Raw genomic sequence first — 17,884 nt, 5'->3', positions numbered from 1 at the left:
CAAAATTTCACAGGACCAACGTACAGCAGTTTATTAAATGGAACAATTAAATTTGAATCTTGATCGTACCACCGGCATGTCGTTTTGAGCAATCGCAAACTTGAATGACGAATTTGCGCCAGTATCCAAATTGTACCGTCTGATAGAGTATATCTTCGACGACAAGATGGACTCCATGCCCGTGTCATTGTGAACGTCCAGACGACAGGTGTAACTGCAAGTAAACAATTCTGGAACTTACCCTCGCTATAATTCGATCTCATATGTTGTTAATCGATAAATGAATCATTGTGGAGCAAAAATTAACGAAATCGAATGAGTAATGAACAACTTCTCATAATTAAATGAAAGTTGAATCGGTCGCGACACAAACCCTTACCTACCCGCAACTCTCAAGCCTCGTGGAGATTTCGCTTTGCAACTTGGTCTCGCATGGATGACTCTGGCTCATCGTGTAGAGCAGCTCGTTATTCCCTGTGCATCCGAGATCCATAACGACTCTGTCCGGAAATTCCACGGTTATCCTGCCAATCGGCACGAGCAGCAATAAAAGCGCCGCGACTCCGCCAAAGGACGAAAACAGGGATAGTAAAATCTGAATGGGAAGCAACGACGTTAGGGTTTCGTTTATCTTCGTTTACACGACGGATACAAGCTGTTAGCATCGCGAAAGGAGAGGATAAGGATCTTTTATTTCAATTTTAATTGGTTATTGGTCGATTCAATTCGATGAATTATGGTGTCCAGATCGTCGATGGATTCTTATCCTCTTAACCCGCTCACTGCCAGGCAAATTTAAAACGTTTTACACCTTGGACGCCAAGATTTGATACAGATGTGTAATCTAGGTTATTATTTTGATAATAAAATGTGATATTAAATTTGTTGTTTTAAAAAGGAAATTTACGATCTTCTTTTGCGATAATTCGTGGCTCTAAAGGCTATAAACTTATCCCTTGAGTAATTGCAATCAATTTGAACTACGAGACATCTCGTTGGCAGTGAACGGGTTAAACATGGTATAGAGTGAAGACACCAACGAAGAGTTCCACACTTTGTTAGAGTCAGTTGAAAAAACAATTGTTCAGTGGAATATTACTTTAAAGTTTCCCACGCGGTCGGCGAACATTCCTGCCAAGGGTGGCATCACCATCGCGATCACCGGCGTTATAGCGCTCATTATAGCAGTTTCCTCCACGTTTATGCCAAGCTCCCTCATGTGAATCGTCAAGTATGGATAAAGTACATAGAGTGCTGAAAAAGTCGTTGATCAATGTTACTGTCGCGTTTGAGACAAAGCGCGAAGCAAAATAAAAGATGTACAGAGTATTTAAAAAGAGTAAGAAATTCTATGAGTAGGGAAAGAATTGTTTTGAAATTATTTGCTTATGTTAATTCAACATAATAAATAGTCATGATCTAAGCGAAGTAGAATAAATTATTCCTTTTAACTGTTTGTACATGGTGTGTAGTAAGTGCTTACTCGATGCCTGAACGAAAAATATCATTTTAAGGGGTAGGAGCTCTTTGTGCCGAAAGTCCTTGATGATCCTCCGGAAGAAACTCTTGATCAGCATCATCTCGGCGCCGTTGAGAACTTTTCAGTCGTTGCCAAGAGTTTCGTAAGTAGTAACAGTGAAAACTCGCAGTTAAATATTAAGAATGGCACCCAGCAGCAAACATATTTCGTATGCCGTTGCGTCACCGATGCATGGTTCTTCTTCCTGTTGAAAAAAGAAAGTCGAAAACTGGCCATAATCGGAAGATCGAAATTGGTAAGAAGGGTCTACAGAGAATGAACGAAAAGTTGAAGAATTATTGGATCGATAAGTATTTAGATGTTACTTGGGGATAAGTCGATTGCAAAAGATGTGTGCCCATTAAAAACTGTCGTTTATTTAAAGGCAACAATTTAGAAGCAAAGGTGACACATCGATAATATATAAAATACATAGAAACTCCAATAAATGACTACATTACAAAGGATAAGATTCACGACCTGCTTGAATTCATCGAAGAAACGACAATTGTTGATAAAATAATCTAAGTAAACTTTCAACATTCCCGTCGCTAATTACCTAGGTGTTAATGCGACGTTAATCTATATTAAAATAGAGAACAATGGAAGTCGAGCCACATGGAAGTTTGTCTAGCAACGTTTCGTGATACTTTAGGAACGAAATGCAAATAATTAATGAACGAAGTGATTAATATTAATATAGACTTCTGGAATTCTACTCCGTTAATTAATTTATAATTGTGCGTATCTGTCCTGGGATGGATAGAATAGGAACTCTAAAAAATTGACATTCGTGTCGATTTCGATTTTCAGCGTTAATTTCGCAACTTCATCTCGAAACGAGTTTCGACACGAGCCAGGTCGGACTTGGACGAAGCAATTGTGACACTTTTCGAGGCAATACCGTTGCTTACACGCCACCAACTTTGCACTGGGCTCGTGTCAACGTGTACGCGTCAACTCATTCTTCCAAGTACGGCCTCCGAATACCGTACATCCGGTACGGAGCGAGCCTTTACCTCGTTATCAAGTGGGTGCAAATATTCGAATAAAACTAGATATCTGTCTCATTACACGCCTCGTTAGGTGTCTCCACGAATTCGCACGTTTTCTATTTTCCCAGGAGACAGTTAGTTATCGAGTGGTCAAGAAGGAGGCCAGCGGTATCTCGTCTTCTTTGGGTTCTTTTTCATATTACAGAATGAAATATCTATTCACTCTTAGGGAAGAGAGAAACATTCAACGATAGACACATACTTGAATTAACATTTTTATTTAGTAAACGCTTCGATAGTTTTTAAAGAATATTTAAAATTTGTCTCTTTCCTTTAAAAATTCTGACCAGTAGGACATTCTTTTTCAAGACTACATTATTCTACATCTCCACTGTAAAAGTAGTCCTCCCATTTCTCGATTTGTGCAGCGTTGGCAAACGAAACACCAAATGTTTTAAATACTATCATTGACTTCCGGAACAGCAGCCGCAGCAGTAGACGGCATGTCAATACAAATGTCGTGACTTTTACATAACGGTTTTACATGGGCCGCGCGTCGTGTGTGTAATGCTGTTGCACGTCAGCTTCCGCTCCGAAGAATCAATCTGTCAGTAAATACACATAATCTGTGCAAATGGTCTGTAAGATATAATTCGTTGCACACTAAAGTGCTGACCTGTTACACGATCATAAATTAAAATTGCAAAAGAAGCTTCGTAGCAAAAATTCCGTAGGAAGCTTTGGAAAATATCTCGACATATTTTTAAATTCGTAGGAAGATTTTAAAAATATCTCGAGAAATTTTAAAATTCGTAAGGAGCTTTTAAAAATATCTCCACATATTTTCAAATTCTTAGGGTTCTTTGAAAAATATCTTGACAAATTTTGCAGTACAATAAAATCATACCCGTTTTATTTCTTTCTATCAATTCATTTGACTTTCAACTTAGCATATTTATAACAAACAATACATTTTTTCCCCTGTAGTACTTAGATACTACTTGGTGATAAGTCGATCGTAAAACACGTATGCTCATGAGTAACTGTCGTTTAATCAAGGGCAATAAATTAGAAGCGAAGGTAACACACGAACAATGTTTCGAGCTTAATGAGAGTTTGTCGAGCGATGTTTCGATCGATGAAGGGAAAGAGGAACGTTTGTTCGTACCACGCTCGTCGGCCGTTTGTTGTTCTATCGTTATCTATTGTCTAACCTTCGAATCATGGTCTTCTGTTCCTCGGACCTTCCCTCATCTTTAATTCATTTTCCGACAGTGTTGCATGCAATTGTTGCTATCGTCAATAAAGCAGCAACAGCATCGCGAAACGGAATTTCCGTTTATCAGATTAATCGAATCACGCAAAGAAATCGACTAGATATCGAGAGTTCGCGTGGTGTGTCACGGGAAAATGAATAATTCAGGCCTGAGTTGTGTGACGGAAACGGCGAAGTTATATGATAATAATTAACTACGACAGGATTGCGTAATGCACTTACACGAGAGATACTAGACGGCGGCTCGAACGTTGCACTTCTTTCCTATTGTCGTAATGTCATTCATAAATTGTTGAACCTCGCGGTTATCGTTTGTTCGCCTCGCACAATTTGCCATGACATTCGCGTGTTTTCCACACTCGTTCTTTTCAAAATATGTATCCTTTACATCTCAGGATCCTAATATATACAAATGGAATTTATGGTAAGCTTTGTGTAATCTAAAATTTAGCTATTCTTTGAACAGTACAGTAATATTGTAATTTAATTAAATCAGACCTCCGGATATCGAGTAATTCAATTGTAATTTTACAAAACACCGAGCACAGGTTTAGTGTATTATGATTTTCACCGTAAAAGGTGATCGAATGCCATTCTGAAATGCCGAGTTCGTAATTAGTGTTTTCTTTATCGGATTGCCGTTTGTTTCCGAAGTTTCCGATAACGGAGCCATGCGTACGAAGTTCAAGAAGCAGCCCGTAATCGGAGCCCTGGAAATCGCTTCGCGCGCTGTTTTACAAACAAGACCACTGTTTTATTTAATATTATAGTACGCGTTGCTGCTCGATCGTGTGCAAGTTAAACGGCGTTGTCAACAACAACGTGTCGCGTTTCAAAACTTTAAGCTGGATTCACGCTGTTCGCCGAACAACAGAAACATTCCTCAAGAGTTTTGCTGGCCAGAAGCTTAAGAGCTTACTCATTCCTCAGACCAAGAATTTTTTCCTTTGAATACAAAAGTAGCATTTACGTGGCTCGAATGATTTATGTAAAACAAATTACAATATGTACGCGAAGTTTAATTGCTGCGATAACTTTTTATAGCGTATAGAAAATTGTTTAAAGTAAAAGAAAATCACTCGTAAATGAAACACATTAGGAAACATTTGGATAACTCTGTGAAGAGTGTATACTCTACTATTATTTACGCGTCATGCGACAGAAATTCTAAACCATTGTATAAGAATACTTACGCGGCTAAGAGTGTGATAGATGGTATCTAAACGTGATCTGCTTTGCCATTAGCTGTGCAGAGTGTTGTTAGGTGAAACGATTCAACTAATAATCTTACATAATGATTCTCCATGTTTATTACTTCTATACTGTTAACTCTTTAAAACTTTGTTACCTATTGTTGTAATAACATTCAATGCTCTCATCGTTATACAAGTATTAATAAAAAACGATTCTAATGCATACTTGTCATTTTTAAATTAAAAAGAAAAATTTGAATTTTTCAATATTGGAGCGCGAACTTCACACGGCCAAGCTATGAGACCTACGAAGAGATACGAAGTTGACAGGGTAGATCCTCGTTCTAATTCGAAATACAATTGTATATCAAGCAATAGGTGTTCCGTTATCTTTACCAGACGATACTGGTCAGACAATTGAACGTTCCATTAGTTAGCGTTCCGATAGTTGAATCTTCGATTGAGCTGTAATTGCAGCTATAATTACAGTTCTTTAACACAGGTGTTCCGAGAAATACTGATACGTCTTACAATACGGTTTCCTATTACATTCATTTATCAGATTGGTACAGTATTAATTATTATGCGCCGCGCAATTGGAGCGACTCCTCCGCGCAAGGACTTACAAAGTAAACGACTGCGAAAGTCGTTGCATCGTCGTAATGTAGCAATAGGAAGAAAATTACGGCGCTAATTCATCAAGCGACGCGCCTCCAGTCTCGACGGTATTATACTTTCGGTATTTCAAGGAGATTCGCGGCGAACGTTTGCAACTCCATTTCACCAGAAGATGAATAGCAATGCCCTCGTCTCGAAGTCGAATTGCACGTTGTTGCGAGAGAGTTCTCGACTTGTAACACCGTTCGACACCAGCGTCTGTCGATAACCTCAGGGATCGATTATTATTTATACAGATATCCTTGGTGGAAGGAAATTCCTCCTTTCCTTACAATTAGATTTTTTCAAACCTTGGACTTCGAAGCGAAGGAATGCTGTTTCACTCACTTCCGTGAAATGATTAATTTGTTGAAAGTTGCACGGAAAGTGTACGAGGAGTATCGATTTATTTAATTACTATTATTGCTTGTTGTTTGATACAAACATTGTTCTTTATTTTCCGTGAATTTTATATACTTTTACAATTTCCATGGAATGTATAACTATCGGTGAAACGATAATTATTATTTCAGGCAGAATTTTGATCGTTCTTGTCACTCTGTTCACCCTCTGTTCACAGTTAATTAAAGAAATCAAATTAGTCTAAAAAATAATCAGAGTGTTTTATTATCGTTCAGTTAACAATTGTGAAAATTCATGACATTTGCTTTTATTACTTCGTAATTACGGAAGATATTTGAGGAACGCAAATGCAAGGATATTACTCCATGCTCTTGGAGGATAAATGTAAGAAGTTGAAAATACTGATAGCTATTTTGCGTAACGTGCAACGTTAGAAGCCCCGCTAATGATAGAGCCGCGGCACATTCTGCTTTCTTCGCCCCTTCACTCGCAAACTTTACGCTCGTTTTCTTCGTTAACTCGCGCAAAACGTAATTTATTGAATAGTTACAAGACTTACAAGTAGCCACTAAGATATGTTAATCTTCCACGGTTGATTTATGACTGTTCCATTATTCTGCGCGACATTCTACACATGTAGAGATTGTTCATTAGGAATATGAATTTCTAAGAAGCTTTCAACCGTCTACAGTAAGTAGATGTATAATCTATACAGTATCTATTAAATCAAAATAGGAAATCTGTAAACTAAGAATTGATGTTTATGTAGAATCTTCTCATACAGTGAACGTACGTTCTATTTCACTCTGTAACCGAGTTATGTATCGCCAACAACCTGCGTTGATGCTTACCATCATAATAGCCGCTGAAAATGACTACCTTGCGCCTGACTGCAAGCCTGTAACCGTCTTATCATTGATCTTCTTATCCTGTCAACATGTACAGCTGTTACTCGAAGCTCTTGGAAACCTCGTTCGGTTCTCTTCCACAAAGTCCAAGTAAATTACATCAATCTTTAATTTTCACTATTTATTGGATTTTTACAAATTATAGAATTTGTCTTTGTTGGAAATCCTTAAATCTTTTCTACTGACTTTTTATTTTATTTTTTTAATAGCATCCATGTCAACAAGGTTCTCTCGACGTGCATTCTGCGCGCGATTATGCAACAACCATGCACACGAGAGCAAATTCTAGGCTTTTGGGAAAGGAAACTGTCCATGATTCCCCTCCTTCGTGGATTACTGCAATCAATAGAGCGATTACGACTCGCGCGTCGATAGAACTCTTTTTGAAAGACACGAATCGAGATGTTTACCGCGATACGAGTACTCCCCATAAATTCTTGCATTTTTCCTTTCATGCTGGAACAGTGACATAACGAATTGAAGGTCCCGAGGATATTTATCTGTGGCGCAGCGTCCGTTTCCGGAGACACCAACTGACGGTTACTTGAACGCGTGGAACGGTGCACATTTAACGATATTTTTGTTTCTAATCCGGGGAAGGAAAGGGAAAACCTATAACTTGCGAGTTGGCACGTTGACTGCCAGACTAATACTCTTGAAAATTTCTACCGAGGTTAAACTTTGTTTGCAGGCTAATGGAATATTAAATTGTGATATTTACTTTTGTGACTTTATCGAAGTTCAAGTATTTCATTCCAATTCATTTTCATTGACACTTTCGGAATTAATTTTTTTAGTTCTTCAGTGAAAAGCACTATCGCCAATGTATGGGTGACGCGACGTTAATTTTGCCATTTCTTATTCGTTGTAATAATGAGGCGTCGAATCTCGTCGAAGGTCGTCCAGAACTGCTTGGTTCAATATTTTTCGAACAAAGGCTTAAAGCAGGTATACTTTTTGGTAAAGTCGTGAATTCGCTTCCCATTCCTAAGTCTGACTTTAAAGACTTACGTGATCGACTCGATGGTAATACAATCAGAAAGTAGACAAAAATCTTAGAACCTACTACTGCAATAGAAAATTGCTTCTAGTTATTGCATTCTTGTTTTTTAGATCTGCTGGGCCTAATCTATTCTTTCTATTAGAAGCAAAGAAGTAGACGACAAATTATTCTTCAACGAAAAGATGAGTTCCCATTTTTCTCCCTGATTAGATAATATATAAATATAATATCTCTTTTGTCATCTTACATAGATTCAGAGACACACTGACTAAACCTGAGAAGATGTAACCTCTTTGAAATCGTTTTTGTGAAATAAAATACGATAAATTTATACTTAAAAAGCGACCATCGCGAGAGAATATTGCTTCCAACGGTTGCATTGTTTTTTTAAATCTACCGGGGCCTGGTCTATTTCTCCTATCAGAAGCAAAGTCTTCGTAGACGACGCGACCCGCAACGATTACGAGATACGCCACAGTAATTACCGCGAATTGCCGGCGTTGTCGGGGCTGAATGTTCGCCCATTACAAATGTAATTGCATAACTCGTGCATCGTCGGACTTTGTGGACGAGCTGAGTGCTAAGTATCCTCTTCCTGAAAGATTTTTTCAGAACGTAGAAAATTCCTAACGGTGGAAAAAACGCTGAAACGATGCGGTTTTTGCGCGATCGACCGCGCGCGGCTGTCGGATTCGTCGCGCCCGAGAACGTGTAATTATACGCTGAACGTTTATCTACAGGAATTTTCCGTCAGGAAGAATTGATATAATTTAGATTAGGTTCTGGAGAAAAAAAGAAGAATTTGTTGATAATCATGGAATAAACCAGCATTGCTTCGACTTCATCTTCACAATGAGGAAGAAAGATTCTAATTCTAGATCTACAGCTTAGAGCTTGCTATGATTTCAGCTGTTCATTGCTCAGATCGATTAACTCGATTAACTCCATGAAAGAAAAAGTTAAGAAATGCGATGAAATATAAAAGGTTATAACTGTGCCAAGAGCTTTGACACTTAAATTTAAGATTTTTCAATAATTGAAGTTAATCGATTTGTGCAAAGGCTTGATTCGATAGTCTTAACATAGAACGAAAAACATTGTTGCTTCGTACTTATAGTTGTGGTTGAAGTGTTTTAAATTGTATATACGGTAGTTTCGATTTCTGTTGGACAGTTTCCGCGTCTTTCGTTAGAATGTATTCGAACGTTTTCTTTCTAACCTTCGCGTGTCTTGACCGTGTCAAGGAGTCCAAATCAGTACGAGAATTCCGTATGTACTTGTCTTGCGATCCCCCCCATACGTAATGATCCGAGCCTTGAATAGAAAACGTGTCCTGAGTCGCTAAGAACACTTCCGTGCCCGTCTTTATCAATCGTCTAGACGAATTACTCTATTCTGTCCTAGACAGGAAATATTGAAAGTATAAAAGTTATTTTAAACATTCGTATCGAGAACAAACATTGTTCTAAACCTGACCGATACCGAATCTTTTCCAATTTAGGTTCCTACATTCGCGAAAATTCTTTCTCAGACTCGATTTATTCTCTTTGATGAGAAATTATATATTTTCTCGTGTATACACAAATAGAAGATCTGATTTGATCGATAACTTATCTTCGATTATTTTTCAAAGTATAGAAAAATCTAGTATGAAAGTTGTGAATCTAAATTCAATATTAGTATTTGTTTACTTTCAAATCGAAGACGGAAATGGTAAACTCGAAGGAAACGATCGTAAAGGAAGATCTTTGCTCGTCACGAATCGTTCAAACAAATACAAGGTAAACGGAGGAGTTGGGTCGTCGTACCCGCAAATTTGAAGCAATTTAACGCGAACCTGTCTTAACAGCCTCATTACGATATTATCTTATTATCGCGCGAAAACGGAATGATGTAAGTGAATCAAAAAGGCATTCGAGCAACACGTGTATCATAATAGGCGGCCGGGGGTATCGATTATCGGTTTCCCGTAACTCGAACGAGTTAATTTTTTTTTTCTTTTCACGAACGTTGTTTGATTGGATTACATCGATGTTGCCGATGCGGTGCACCGTGACCATTCAGTAGCTTTACTTTCACGCTGCTGTATTTTAGTCCATTGAATAATTCGGAGTCGTTGTGATTTTATTTGCTGGGAATAGTATTTAAATTTAAATCGAGTTTTTCAATTTCAAAAGAAATGTACTTAAATGAAATTCATGAACTTCGATACAGAAATAAATACCACGATACATGTTTGATTATGTAACCTCCAATAATAAATTCCCTGAATTATGTTAAATCCTAGCAGCAAGTTTCAAGCATATTTATCTGGCAGTCAACGTGGTATACGAAATAGATTCATTATTGTAGCTTTCAACAAAAATTGTTGAACGGAGCCAATGAAAGGATCTAGACCTTTAAAATTTGCATACAGATAGCGTTCTCTGCCATTATCAGGCCACCTCACTCGGTGATTCACTCAATATTTACATCGCGTCAAACTCGTCCCTCTCCCGATGTATTTTTATTTGTCTCGTTTCGTGATTACTTTCTAACGCCATGGTCTTATCGGTCTGCTAATCTTCGCGACACAGATTTCCAACAATAAGTGTAAAATCCCTCGTTACGTAAACACGGCGACAGCCGTTACCAAATCCCATGCAGATTTACGAGTTTCTCCCGAGCGAAAGAAATATCGTGCTCAAATATTACACATCGCGCTTAGGTGAAATCTACGAGCGACGTGGTAGGGTCATTGCATTCCAAGTTAGACATTTTTTAAACCAACGCTTCAGACTTTGCTGAGAGTGATTTTTATTGTAATTGTCGAAGGATTGCTCGTGTTTTGTACTGTCACTTGTAAATTACCTATTTTTGTCGGATTTTTTCGTTTGATTTAGTTACCAAAAACGAGACCAAAGATGATTTAGGTTGTAGTTTGTATGCGATAGTGTATCGTGTGATAGGTACTTTAGTCTTGAATTTTAGTTTTAAGTTTATTGCTTGGTGTATGTAGAGTTAGAATGTATAAGAATAGACACAAAGAGAAGTCCATTTCATAGCTGATAAGTTCAAATAACATACTACTATAGATTCATAAATATTCTTACTTACAATAAATGTAAGGATACATTCGTGAATATTATTATTCTAAATTGCAAGAATATTATAACACACAGAAAGAAATTGTAACAAAGTCCATTTCGTATCCGATAAGTTCAAATAAGATACTACTACAGATTCATAAATATTCTTACTTGCAATAAACGTAAGGATACATTCGTGAATATTATTATTCCAAATGCAAGGATACAACTGAAAATGAATATTAATATGCGTAAGGACATTCGAAATATCGAGATTGGTTCTGTTTGAATCGGTTTGAATGTTGTTCCTATCTCTCCACGATATGGAAGGGAGGAGATAAAAAATATCAACTCGTGTTCGATTTCCATTTCGCTTTCACTGGTTGCACCCCGACGACGACGACGTCGTCGAACCGGGTCAAGTGCATTGAGGCCGTCGACTATTCTACGACTCCTATGCGACTCCGTCAAGAGTCCCTCCGGAGTCCGTTCAAAGGAACTCACAAATTACGTTGTTAGTAGTCCACGATACGCGTCACCGGGTATACGTGTGTACGATGCTCCGCTGGCAATTCGTACGATCTGCGTCATTGACCAATGGCACGGACGATACACTGCTGAAAACAATTAGGGGATCACGATTCAGGAGAGTGAATCGGGGATTAAAGAAATCTCGTGCGATACGATTGATTGGCACTGTTTATCAGGCAACATTTTCAGAGTCGTTCGTCAACCATTCCTTGAAATCTGCGATTGGATCGCTGGTATAGTTGGTGGATAACGATTCATTTGAGTCTGATGCAAGTGGTCCATGAACACCAAACCAAGCTGGTCAATTCGATACATGTATCTTAAACTTTTTTTTTTAAATTACTTGTTAGTCGTTAACTGATTGATTTGCTCCTGCTTCTGATTATAAATATATACCTGTGCCTATAATAAGTATCCATTGACTATTTATTGATTTAATGTTAAGGATCAATTCGATGTATGTATCGTAAATTTTCTTTAAAAACTACTCAATTGCTAACAATGCCTCTATAAATTGAATTGCTCCTGTTTCTGATTACAAATATATACCTGTGTCTATAATATAACAAATATGCATTGATTATTTATTGATTTAGTGTCAAGGAGTTACATACCACTCAAAGGGCTGAGAATAGGGATAGTTTTATGCATCTTCTTTAACGGAATATTTTTTCTATTTTAGATAACACAGACATCTTTGGTACCGGAAATGTCTTTTTTTTTGGAAACCCTGACGCACTGAAACCACCATAACGTCGACGTTTTCGAAAATTTGTCAATAAAATTTTGAAAAGTCGTTGCTGGAAATGTATACTGTAAAACGTTAGTACCACTTAATATGTTATAATTCGATAAAATTGATGATACGGACGTAATAAGTCATCAAGCAAGGACATAATACGTCCAACTCCCGTTTCTTCGTCAACATGTCTTTAAGGATGTTTCGAAGCTAAGCGTCCGAGGCTATTTCGCTTTCAGACGGGTCGTGGCTGGGTCAAGGTCTGAAGAGAACCTTGGCGCAAACCAAGCACCCTAGCGTTATTTAGATACTTCGAAACGTCGTTGTGAAACTTGACATCTTAATATGATAATTCTTCACGCAACGTCTAAAATTCTCTTTCCCTTTTCTTTGCAGGATATTGGCATTAACTCGGATCTTCTTGTCAGTTCCTATTCTTCGAGTAAAGCGGCAATGACAGCTGGATCGCCAAGTGTGTCATTTTTAATTACTTTACGAGACGCCCCCCTCCCCCAAAGAAGCTTCCGTAAACCGATACTGATAGTATTTAAAGTAATTAATTAATCATCGACAATGAAATGTAATATTACTTATTATAGAATCACAGAGCAACTTTGTTAAAATAATCTACAATGTTTCGATTGTTGCATATGATCCTCTTAATTATTAGACTGCAGATGTTTCTATAAATTTAGTAAAGTATGTCTTATCTTCTACACAGTTTAACACATGATTTATTTTCCGTCTCTGTTAAATTTCTTCTCTGTTAAATATCTTCTAAACAATGTAATTTTATGTTTTTCCATTCATGCACAATTTTCCATGTATTTTCTGACAATTTCACTAGCCATGAATACATAAGCATCCCCAGTCTAATAATCACAGACAATCCACATGACTCGTTGAAGGATACGAAGAATTTCTTGGTTGCATCCTACGACATCGAAATGAAGTTTAACACGTTGGTCTCCAGAAATAGATGACAGGACATTTCATTAAGGAACTAAAGAAATTAATTCCAAAATTAAGGATAATGAAAATAAATTTGGAGAGGATTTGTGAATTAAATAAGTTAAACAATTAAATACTACTACAACAAACGTTGAATTATCTAATATGCAGCAGTCTCGATGGGAAATTTTAAACTTGGAGAAATTTTCACGAGTTTTTAGTTCGACAGCCAACGTGTTAATCAACTAATCTAGAATCGAATCGTTGATCATCGTAATAGTAGAAAGAGTCGAAACCAAGATGTTCTTACCCAACGTTTACATGTCAACAAACGTGCTTTTTAATGAAAAGTATCGTTCACGAATCGGAGCGAAGGACGAGCTTTTACGCTTTGCTCGATGTCGTCGAGCCTGATCTCGGTCAGATGCGCGGCTTTATTAAAAATTCTTGCCTATTGCCACCGGCGCAACAGCCAAGTCCGTCGAGAGCATTGAAAGGAACTCACAAATTACATTATTAGTACCCTCAGACACGCGTCACTGTCTAATTCGGCACGGACGAGCGTAGACAATATCGTACGTCATCGAGCGGTACCATTTTCGTACCTTTCGCGATAGTTTTCGTTCCAAATAGAAAATTCGAAGGGAGAACGCCGTGCCTTCGCTTCGCTATTAATTACTTCTCGTTTGAAAGCACAGAATCGTCTTACGTTCGACGCAAGTACGCGCGTACTATGTAAACTTGTAAAACTAATTTATACCGACTGTTTATCATTATTCGCTAATAATCGATTTATAATTCATGACTTTCATGCCGCCGAGCGATGACGTTTGAGGCCAATATGCCGATGCCTTTTGTCGATATTGCCCGTTTATCATTTTTATTATTCTTGTAACATTTTGTTCAAATTACTTGGTTTAAATTATATCTAACTCGTTTATTCGTCGTTTGTTAAATGAAAATTAGACTTTGAATTCTAAAATGAAAATGTATTTCGCAATAAAAAAATGATCTGTGCAGCTGTTCAATCGAATAAATGTCGACGATATATTGCTATATGTATGTGTTTTAAAGCGTCATCTATTGTTACAATAAAATTATGTCCAACGTTGTCATGGGAACCCAGTTTTGGACGATTGCTAACGTTTTCGAATTAATTGCATAAAAACTTCAGAAACATAGATCTTGGAACACTTGTGACATTTCATAAGTAATTGAAAACGTTAAAAATATTCAATTTCTTCTCATTTTTGAGTGTTTAGAACACATTTCATATTTACCGATGATAACTAAAGGGTAAAGTTCGAAGATGTTTTATCATTGCATGGGAGGACTACGAATACCCACGAATTTAGAAAGTTCCAAGATTCCATGACGATCGATACAATCATTTCAAATATTTCGTGCAATGCGATCAGACGACTCGACCTTACGATGGTTTGCTTCGCGATAAGCAAAATTCTGGTCTATGTGCATACAATTTTCAACTAATTAGAATAGAACTAAACAACAGTTTATTCATCGCTCGTTAAGGGAATCCAAAAATTTGTACAGAGTTTAATATTCCCCGAATACCAAAGACCAGATAAAAGTCTCGCCGTTCGATCTACCCAGCGCGTCACACAATCGACCACCATACGTTGGCTCGATTCGCGATCGATTAATCAATCTAAATCCACGAAAAGACGACTTACGTTTGTCCAGCGTCCAATGACCAGGAAGAGCCACGACGACGCGCTTCCTTTCCTGACGAATTCTCGGTCAGCCACACAAGGAGGGCCTACTTTCCGTTTTGAAAATTTGCCGATCACCGACTTTTTTCACCGAATGTTTCAGTCCTACGCGCAGTTGGACGAATTCGAACCAGCCGTAACAAAAATTCGATGTAATCGCGAATAGAGACGATCGTTCGCAATGTGCGCGAACCGTTTTTCGATTAAAAAATCTAATGAAGAGTTTCTGATGGTGTGGGCGACGTTACAGACCCCAGAACAACGAGCGATGGGTCCGTTCTGCGCGCTGTCAAGCGCGGTACTGGAAGGCCCGATCGTGGCACCAACACCGACACGAAAATACACGTATTCTAATACGCCAATCGGCTCTAAGAGCGTGACCGCGAAGCCACCGCCGATTTCTGTCTTCATTGATACCGAGCGTGCTCCGGATAAGCGAACCGGTTCGTGTGTTTTCTGTGAAATTCCTCGGGAACGCGTTTCCCGATTCGCCAGAGGATGCGTTCGTGCACCTGTCCGATCAACGCCCTTTCTTACGACACAAGTTCGACTCGATCGCAACACCAATCTTTACCTGATTTGGAAATCGGCGATTTTTTCGCGATCTTTTTCCTGTTCAGCTCGATGCAGGTTGCGTTTACATTTTTATCTTTTTTTTTTGTGGCGTTATTTAGGAAATAAAAACAGTATTTTCGTGTGGTAAATAAAAATACTGTCTTTGGAACTTATTTATAAGTATAGATATAGGTACTTACTAAAAATGTATCGCGTTGAAACAATTTGAAATCGTGTATGCAATGTTTACCTGCTTTGTATAAACCTTAGCGATTTTTTCACTTCTTGCAATTCAGCTCGATACAGTTTATGTTTGCATTTTCTCTTGCGTTATTTAGTGAATAAAGTCAGTATGTTCACGCTGTAAATAAAAATATTGTCCTTGAAACGAAATCGTTAATATAAAAGCAGAACAGGAGTACAACCGCTTACTTACTGATTGTATTTCACTAAAACCATTCGAAATTTTCATGATAAACACATTGCGCTTCTGTTACACACTTTGTAATTGTCCTGTTAAAAAACAGCAATAACTAGCATTCTTACCGACGAGAATACAGACGAGATTCAAATGCTTGCGTCGACCACTTTCTTTTATGTACGCTGTAATTTACAGTTCTTCTGGTTCGTGCTTTGTTAGTCTTAACGATAATCGTTGCCCTCCTACCAACTATCTACTGTATCTCGAACGGAAGATTTTCACATTTAATTTCTGAAAGTCTCCGAAGATGAACCAACGAAACGTATAACTTGTTTTTGCTTTCTTAACTCCTCGTTCGAACCGTAATAAAATTCCGTTGATCGCTACCTTGACGATAGTCATTATAGTAGTTACCTGGACCCGAATGATTGTAACATCGTTCCCGAAGAACAACACATGTCCGTTCGCTTGTATACCAAGGTAGCAAAAAGTAGTAAAATACCTGAATGTCTCGGTTATTTTTGAAGATGCAAACACTTCGAGCCTTATGAATTAATGCAGCTGTCACTATACCGATATAAAACTTATTTATCAGAAGGTGATTTCTTTCACGAGAATATCCTGGATGAGTCATGTATAATCTTTAGGTTTTCATAGACATCAGAACAAACTAATTTAACGATTTATAGTTTTATTACATAACAATCACCTCGCTTTCGAAAGCAGATTGAGGAAATAATTTTAAACAATTATCGTTTGCCAGACTTTGAAGCTGCATTAAAATTGTTTCGTTCGAAGTCAATTAACTAACACTAAACCTATCGATATCGGTACCTATTTCTACCTCGATCGGTTAAATAACATGTCTTAAATACATCTTTTTCAATTGATTGCAAAAATATTTCACTTGTTATCAAGTCGAATAATATATGAAACAATTGTATATAATTTATATATTTTATATAAGAAACCACACAAAGTCATTTGACCAGCTGTGGTAACTTTAGTGTTAATTAAAGTAACGGGAAACACAAAACAGCATATTAGTAAAGGGAGTAACATAAAATATAAAAAAGGATATATCAAACAAATAAAATTTAGTCGTCTTTAATTATTATTATTATACTTATTTAATCTTAATGGATACTAAATAAAATAAAGAAGGAAAAACCTCATGCTGTGCTGCAACCATAGAGCTGTTTAGCTTCCTGAGTGGAGAATTAAAGAGGAATTAATTAGACGTCGCAACAGTTTTAATAAATCGCGAAACCGCAAGAATAAGAGTATCGTTTCGTCTAGCCATCCGAAGCAGACGCGTTTCTACAACTTTTCATCACGACAGGCGCCGCAAATCCTTGACACACATCATTATGCCGTTATTAAGGCAGGATAAGCACATCGTGTAGCGGATTTGGAATGGATGGATTGCCATTAATGGCAATTGGTTGCAGGAGTTTAATCTATGAGACGGGTCCGCGACTTTCTTTTCTTTACTTTGTCTGAAACATGGAAGAATCATCGTCAAAATATATAGCGTTCCATTATCTGGAAATAGTTCCCTAATTTGGGTAATAGAATCGCTGGTGCGAACGTTACAAACCTGCTATCGTTTCTCTTATCTGTAAAGTACTTTTAAAGAAACAATTACTTATATTTAGCTTTAGTCGTCGGCGATTCCATTATTGACTTTCCCCTGAATAAGATAAATAATTGTATCAGTAGATGCGTAAGAAAGAAAAACTGATGTTTGACAAATGAATTGGCCGAGGTCACCGATGACAGCCCTACCGCTGTATATGTCGACTAGAGTTATCAATCGTAACCTTTTCATTATGATAAAATAAAGAACTGATTGAAAGAAAATATTGTTTCATTGTCTTCTCCATGAGCACAACTTTCCTTGAGAATTAATTAATTATTATCAATTTATTAATTAAAGTCTACGGTAATTGCGAGACAATTGATTTCATTG

The 17,884-nt window shown here is 37.5% G+C and overlaps 1 protein-coding gene and 1 long non-coding RNA gene across 3 annotated transcripts in view; one reads left to right on the top strand and one right to left on the bottom strand.

The window, feature by feature from the left end:
- Window positions 1-17,628, bottom strand: part of LOC128896056 (uncharacterized) — a 24,137-nt gene extending 6,509 nt beyond the window's left edge. Inside the window, exons 1-6 of one of the 2 annotated variants that reach the window (XM_054159200.1) lie at window positions 15,928-17,628; window positions 14,898-15,852; window positions 1,484-1,724; window positions 1,100-1,254; window positions 384-595; window positions 70-214 (exon numbers count right to left, since the gene is read on the bottom strand). In XM_054159200.1, the coding sequence (XP_054015175.1) occupies window positions 70-214; window positions 384-595; window positions 1,100-1,254; window positions 1,484-1,580 (609 nt within the window). In that variant the 5' untranslated portion in view covers window positions 1,581-1,724; window positions 14,898-15,852; window positions 15,928-17,628. Of the gene's footprint in view, window positions 1-69; window positions 215-383; window positions 596-1,099; window positions 1,255-1,483; window positions 1,725-14,897 lie in introns of both variants that reach the window. The other variant, XM_054159199.1, reaches the window with a different exon arrangement.
- LOC128896058 (uncharacterized) lies at window positions 11,530-14,205 on the top strand. The gene is made up of 3 exons (XR_008461915.1): window positions 11,530-11,828; window positions 12,196-12,335; window positions 12,649-14,205. It is a non-coding gene; the product is annotated as an uncharacterized LOC128896058 (long non-coding RNA).
- Window positions 17,629-17,884: the final 256 nt, after the last annotated feature.

Source organism: Hylaeus anthracinus, unplaced genomic scaffold (assembly GCF_026225885.1).
Source record: "Hylaeus anthracinus isolate JK02 unplaced genomic scaffold, UHH_iyHylAnth1.0_haploid 5, whole genome shotgun sequence".
Classification (NCBI taxonomy): Eukaryota; Metazoa; Arthropoda; class Insecta; order Hymenoptera; family Colletidae; genus Hylaeus; species Hylaeus anthracinus.
The sequence above is the reverse complement of the archived record's forward strand: the minus strand, read 5'-3'. Positions and strand labels throughout refer to the sequence as shown.